Raw genomic sequence first — 7204 nt, 5'->3', positions numbered from 1 at the left:
GTGTTTAATAAACAGCTGTTTTTCTAAATTCTGCTGAGGTGAAATTCAGTGCAGTCCTGTATCGTGATACGCATCGTATCGTGGCCTCTGTATCGTGATACGTATCGTATCGTGACTTTGCTGGTGATACACAGTCCTAGTAAGTATGTGCCAAATCTCACATTCACAATTTGTTCTTCAGTCTCTTATGAATTAAGATTTCAAAAGTGGGTTTTCACAGTGATGCCATAGATATGTGCATGAAAAACTTTCCTCCCTTTATTTATTTTATGTCCTCATAGTATTAAAATTTGCACAAAATTTATTCTGTAACATTATTTTCATGACAATTAAGCACATTTAATTCCCCAGTATCATTACCATTATGCATTTCAAACATATACACCAAATACACCAAATACACAACATAATGTTCTTTTTAGCAGCATCATATGACCCCTTTAAAAAAAAAAAAAAAAAATTGTATTTTGCATTATTCTTAATTATCATTTGCATAACATTTCCAGTGCTGTAATACATAATTACAGGAAAAAATGAATGTAATACAAATAAAATAATTTTATTTATTTGCATAAACTCAGCACAACAAATAACATATGAATAGTACAATATAGATTTTTTTGCATTGCAAATTTGCATAATTGTTATTAATATAATGTCAAAATGCAAACATATGGTCTTAAAAATGTTAAAAAGAAACACGATACTGCAAAAACTAAATTAATACAAAAAAATTTTTTTATCTACATAAATATAGTACAACAAATAAAATTTGAATATTATAGATTTTTTTTTTGCATGACAGATGTGTATAATTGTCATTAAAATAATGTCAACATGCAAAAATTCTGTCCTAAAATATGTTCAAAAATGTTTATCCACACACACGATTCTACAAATTACTCTAATACAAAAAAAATTATCTACATAAACGGAGTACAACAAATAAAATTAAAACAATATATTATAGTATTGATACCTCTGATGTCAAAAAAGAACATCTCAATTTATTTTTGATTCATGGGAAAGTGCTATTCATAAGCCCCTCCAGGCTTTTTCACTTTCCCAACACTTTGGTTCAGTTCTTAAATGTCTTTAAGCATTACGCTTGTATATTACGCGGGGGGGATGAAAGAGCCGGTAATCTCTAGAAATCTATGAACAAGCAAAAAAGTTACTGCGAGTTTCTCAGGAAGCGGCTCCTGTGGCCTGCAGGCTAGGCTGCATAAATAATCAGCACATTTTCTTCCCACGTTCAACTATTCCCCAAAATCACAGGTTTTTCTCTACACCTCATGTGAAAGGACAGCCACTAAAGTGTAACCTGCATGTTTAGTCCAGTTGCTAGACTGCAAGGCTTTTACTGAGACATCAAACGCTAACAAATGGGCAATTGTGCCACATCAGAGAAGAAACGCAGGTGAGGAGGTCAACACTTCCCTAACATTTGTTCACTGTAGTCCTCTGGAGTAATTGTATTTGTGTCTGTATCATGGGAAACTACACCTGGCCATTTACCTTACAAACGCAGTCTAGCAACTGTGTTTGTAGTGGCACATGCATGTTTGTGTGGCTCTGTTCAGACACAGATCTTCCAGATGGACCTGTTGCCTCCAAACATGAGTCACAGACCCTCGCAGACGAGCCCAAGTCACCCACAGGTGCTGGCAGGCATGTCTGTCTGCAGCGCAGGGCGGCTTTACGTGAGGATGACTAAAGTCTGGGCTGAGCTGGTATGTGTTTTATTATGCTTGTCTTATAATTTCACTCGAGGTGATGCCGTACCTCACAAGAGGCTGAGACTACTCTTTCTTTCAACTCTAAGGAATGAAGAAAAGGAAATGCAGAAAGATCTCAGATATCATAAAAAAATAAAATAAATGTTTGGTTTTTTTTAATCTAAAAATCAAATGAGAAAAATAAGAAATTATATTTTGCATAAACAATTTTTTTTTATTATAATAAATGTACCTGTTTTTAATAATAATAATAATATTAATGTTTAATTTGTGCCTTTCCAGAACTCACTTATGGAACACTTTACAGTTGTGGTACAATAGACAAAAACATTATCAAAAAAATTATTAAAATATAAATAAATTGACAATTTATTTTTTTATGTATGTACTGTATGTATGTATGTATTTTTTGCATTGTGAGGTTATTTGCATAACATTTACACACATTTAACCTCCAAATTCTCATTCTCTTTTTCGTAATTTGCATTATTCTTATGATTATGATTCGCTTTACATTCCCATTAGTGTGATACATTATCACAGAAAAAATACTGTAATATAAACAAAATGATTTTTATTCTTATACATAAACATAGTACAACAAATAAAATGTAAATAATATATTATAGGATTTTTTTTTGCATTACAGGTGTGTATATTGTCATTAAAAGAATGTAAAAAATATGGCGCTAAATTATGTTACAATTTTTCTTTTCACAAGGTTTATCCAAAAAAGACACTACAGAAAAAATACTATAATAATAATTAAAAAAAATCTATTGATCTGCATAAATGCAGTACAACAAATAAAACAGTAATATATTATTATAGGAGTTTTTTTTTTTTTCATTACAAGTGTAATTGTCATTTTAAAATGTCAAAATGCTAAAATATGCACCTAAAATATGTTTAAAAAATATTTTCATGAGATCTATCCATAAACATGATACTCACTCGATTACAGTTCAAGAATGCAGTGCATTGTATATAGAATAAAAGTTACATTGATTTTATGATTATTTACAGTTCTATTTTATGCATTAAAATAACCAAATTCATAAAGTAATGTGGAAAAAAACATGTTTTTGTTCTATCTATTGTCTAAAATATTTGTATGTAATATTTGTAAAGACACATAATGCTCCATTTTAAGTGTTACGTTAGCATGGCCAGCATTTGGACAATTGCAGTAAAACTGAAAGTCAATACATCCAAACTCATTTCACTTCTGTTCCCATTAGCATTATGTGTCTGCTGTAATGAGTTATTGTTGCAGGGCTGTAACCTCTTCCCACAACACCTGTATGAGAAAAACATACCTGCAGGCCATAAACTATGTAAGCGAAGCGACCAAATCCTGCATGGAGCCATATGTTATGACAGGCTTAGAGAGGGTTATATTACTGTGAGACAATAAAAACAGCAGTTCCAGTCTGTCTCATGGATCTGAGCAGTCCAGCAAAGACAATAGTTGACCTCTAATCGAGTCATGAACGTGACATTTACCACGGTAACCTGAGTTACCACCAAAATACTAGCTGTTTATTGTTTGGACAAACGTTGTAACAAACGTGAAATTAGCCAAAGCGGTCAAAAATAAAACCAATTGATAAAACTGTTCTGTTTACCTACCTTATTGTTTGAAGGAAATCTGGATTTAAGTAGGAAGGTGGTTGGGCCAGGTCAAAAGAAACGGTAAAATGCAAAATGTCTATCAATTTGCGAGCTTGTGCAGACTTGTGAGAATATAAACAAAACACGTTTTGCTTTCTGCTTCCAACTTCATGATATTCGGTTCGTGAACGAATCGTTCTTTTGAACCGGTTCTATTGAATCGTCGGGTTCGCGGCAAACCTTGTGAGAAGAATATGAACAAAACATGCTTTCTTGTACAATATGATACTGCTTATGGACCATCTCAGCAACTAGCTTTAGTGATGCTTTTTCTGCTTCCAACTTCATGATGTTCGGTTCGTGAACGAATCGTTCTTTTGAACCGGTTCTATTGAATCGTCGGGTTCGCGGCAAACCTTGTGAGAAGAATATGAACAAAACATGCTTTCTTGTACAATATGATACTGCTTATGGACCATCTCAGCAACTAGCTTTAGTGATGCTTTTTCTGCTTCCAACTTCATGATGTTCGGTTCGTGAACGAATCGTTCTTTTGAACCGGTTCTATTGAATCGTCGGGTTCGCGGCAAACCTTGTGAGAAGAATATGAACAAAACATGCTTTCTTGTACAATATGATACTACTTATGGACCATCTCAGCAACTAGCTTTAGCGATGCTCGGTTCGCAAACGAATCGTTCTTTTGAACCGGTTCTTTTAAAGTGAACACTGTATGAACCAATTCACCCAATTGAATCAGTTCGCGACTCGAGTCTGCATTGATCCACAAGTTACTTAATTAAAAATTGGCAGAGAGTCACTCCGACACGAAATAAGCCAATAAGTTCATATCACAAACGCATTTCCCATCACATATATTTATGATAATTTAGTAGTAAAATCAACAACTATGGGCCAAGGTCAAAACAGCTGTAAAATGCAAAATGGCTATATATTTTGATTTTGTATTTATTATGGACCATCTTAGCAACTTTATGATGCTCAGTTCGTAAACGAATCGTTCTTTTGAACCGATCATTTTTAATGACTCGTCTGAAATAGAGTCGCACAAGTTTCGCAATCTAACATTTGGACGTTAATGACAGTCACTTCCCATCACCTAGTTTGGCTGATAAATCATGTTGAAATGGTATTTTTTCCAGTAAGTTTGGTGTTGTTTATTATAGCCTGCACTGACACCTGCTGTTCACTATTGGCAATAGCAGGAAAACTCACTATGACCCCTCAAACAAACCCCTGTAATATTATTTAAATATAGCCTAATAAAATCTCAAAACAACGTGTTCTTGCAACATAACTTTATTATATCATAAAATAAAACATCAAAGCAGGAAAAATCATCATTCAATGTGACTTTTGACAACAGAGCAAACTGTGAACAAAGACAGAGAGACTCAATGACAGCAGACACAAAGCACCTTTGAGACATTGTGCATAAACACTTACATTAGACTCCAGGACTTAAGAGACAAAACAATGTGTAAGAACATTATGAAACAGACAGCGCACTGCATGAACTACACCAGACACATATTCTGTAAACTTCCACACTTTAAAATAAAATAGTAAATTAAACATTCCCCAACTTTATCAATTGCATTTCTAAATATACAATACATAAAAAGTATTGTACATGATATACACTATATAAAATAGCTAAATCCTTGATCTGATTCATACTACTTCTTTCTTGGTGAGATTGTTCCTCTGGGGTTTTCAGAATGCATTTAATCTTAATGTTTACTGGGCTAATTATTATTGCACTTAATCCTCAATTACTTACACCTGATGACATAAATCAATGAAAATAATAAATGTATTCATATCATTATGACATCATTCACTTCTAGAGTACTTGGCTGGTTGCAGTGGATGGTCGCTAGGCTGATTGCCAGGTCATTACTAGGCTGTTCTGACTGGTTGCTAGGGTGTTGCTAAGCTGTTCTGACTGGTTGCTAGGGTGTTACAAGGTGCTGTTATTGAGCTTAAACTTCTTTGTAAGAAACTGATATCACTTGACAAAATAGTAGTTTCACTTTAACTTGCACAATTAACAGCACAAGTTTTGACAAATATTCTTGGGTTAGAACTTTTTTTATTTGAGTTACACCAACTTTTTATCTGTATCTATAGAACTTTTTTTTTCTCAAGTTATATTAAACTTTTCATCTAATTCCCTGATTTTTTATTTTTTTAATTTATTTATTTTGGCTTTTTTTTAAAGTGTGTAAGAAGTGTGTAATTTATGAACTACAAAAATAACGACGATTCAGTATTTTAGCATTAAAAATGATTGCTAGGGTGTTGCTAAGCTGTTCTGGCTGGTTGCAAGGGTATTTCTAGGCATTATTACTAAAACTAAAACTAAACTATTTTCACTTGACAAAAATAATTTTATTTTAATGATAATTTTTGACAAATATTCTCGGGTTAGAACTTTTTCTATTGAGCTATATAAACTTTTTATCTATATATATTAATACTTCATTCTCATACTTCCCTGATTTTTTACAGCGTTTTTTTTTTATTTTTTAAGTGAAGTGTGTAATTTCTTCTGCACCAAATGGAACTGCAAAAATAATGACGATTCTATATTTTATCACTAAAAATGACACACATCACCTTTACTGAACAGACGTTTCCCATAACCAGCAGTTTCCACATGAATGCCAACCAGTTCAAGCCCAGAGAGGCCACAGTGTCGGTCACGGTCGATGCTTTTAAAGGGGTTTGGTGAAATGTGATCACCGTACATCTGTGTGATAAGGCTCATATGAAGCACTGTGGCCCCTGCGGTCTGAACTGCGATAACCTGCTCTCTCTGTTGGCTAGTTACTCTTGGCCATGCTTTTGGTCTTCAGCTCAGCCAGTTTGCTGGTGACAAAGTTCCACTTGAAGGCCGGTGTGTCTTCACTCTCTCCTCCGAGCGTGGCGTATTTGGAGAAGCTGTTTCCCGTGCCGCTGTCGTCCGCCTCTGCCTCCTGCTCGACCTGGTTTTCTCCGTCTTCTGCTCTCGCCCCGCTCTCGCTGCCCACCTCCTCACTGCCGTCGCCTCCTGCCTCCGCGGCCTCCGCTCGCCTCATCGCAGCAGCTTGGTGCCACTTAGTCGCAAAGTTATCCCAGAATCCAGTGCTGCACTTGTTGGGTCGAGGAGGCTCTTCTGGCTTCACTGCCAGTGGACTGGAAAGATGATAAAGGCAACTTGGGATTAAATTTATTTTGATCTACTAAATGTTTTTGCAAGAAACATGTTCAGTACTGTTCAAAAAATGTGAGGTAAGTAAATATATACATACAGTAAAGACATTTACAATACTACAAATGTTTTCTAATTCAAATAAATGCTGTTCTTGTGATTGTTTTATTCATCAAACAATTTGTTTTCGGAAGAAATGTATTCAGTACTGTTCAAAAAATTGGGGTTAGTAATATATTTTTTTAAGAAAATAATACTTTTGTTCAGCAGGGATGCATTACATTGATCAAAGTGAGAGTAAAGACATTTATAATGTTACACAAGATTTCTATTTCAAATAAAGGCTGTTCTTTTGAACTTTTTATTCATCGAAGAATCCGGAAAAATAAAATATCACAGATTCCACAAAAAATTTTCAACATTGATAGTAATCAGAAATGTTTCTTGAGCAGCATATTAGAATGATTTCTGAAGGATCATGTGACACTGAAGACTGGAGTAATTATGCTGAAAATTCAACTTTCATCACAGAAATAAATTGCATTTTATAACTTATTCAAAGAGAAAACAGATATTTGAAATTGTAATGATATTTCGCAATATTTTTGATCAAATATATGCAGACCTGAGGAGC

At 34.1% G+C, this 7204-nt stretch overlaps 1 protein-coding gene and 1 long non-coding RNA gene across 2 annotated transcripts in view; both read right to left on the bottom strand.

Moving 5' to 3' along the window:
• The window catches only part of LOC107707634 (uncharacterized), a 12550-nt gene extending 9131 nt beyond the window's left edge, over nucleotides 1-3419 (bottom strand). The window contains exon 1 of the long non-coding RNA XR_001636277.1: nucleotides 3372-3419. This is a non-coding gene — a long non-coding RNA (uncharacterized LOC107707634). The remainder of the gene's footprint in view (nucleotides 1-3371) is intronic.
• A 2756-nt stretch (nucleotides 3420-6175) lies between these two features.
• The window catches only part of LOC107707652 (testis development-related protein-like), a 45574-nt gene continuing 44545 nt past the window's right edge, over nucleotides 6176-7204 (bottom strand). Inside the window, exon 5 of the mRNA XM_016511731.1 lies at nucleotides 6176-6554. Coding sequence (XP_016367217.1) covers nucleotides 6203-6554 — 352 coding nt within the window. The 3' untranslated portion in view covers nucleotides 6176-6202. The remainder of the gene's footprint in view (nucleotides 6555-7204) is intronic.

The sequence above is a fragment of the Sinocyclocheilus rhinocerous genome, unplaced genomic scaffold, assembly GCF_001515625.1.
Source record: "Sinocyclocheilus rhinocerous isolate Xijiao unplaced genomic scaffold, SAMN03320098_v1.1 scaffold235, whole genome shotgun sequence".
In the NCBI taxonomy this organism is placed as follows: Eukaryota; Metazoa; Chordata; class Actinopteri; order Cypriniformes; family Cyprinidae; genus Sinocyclocheilus; species Sinocyclocheilus rhinocerous.
This window is presented reverse-complemented; position numbering and strand designations above follow the sequence as displayed.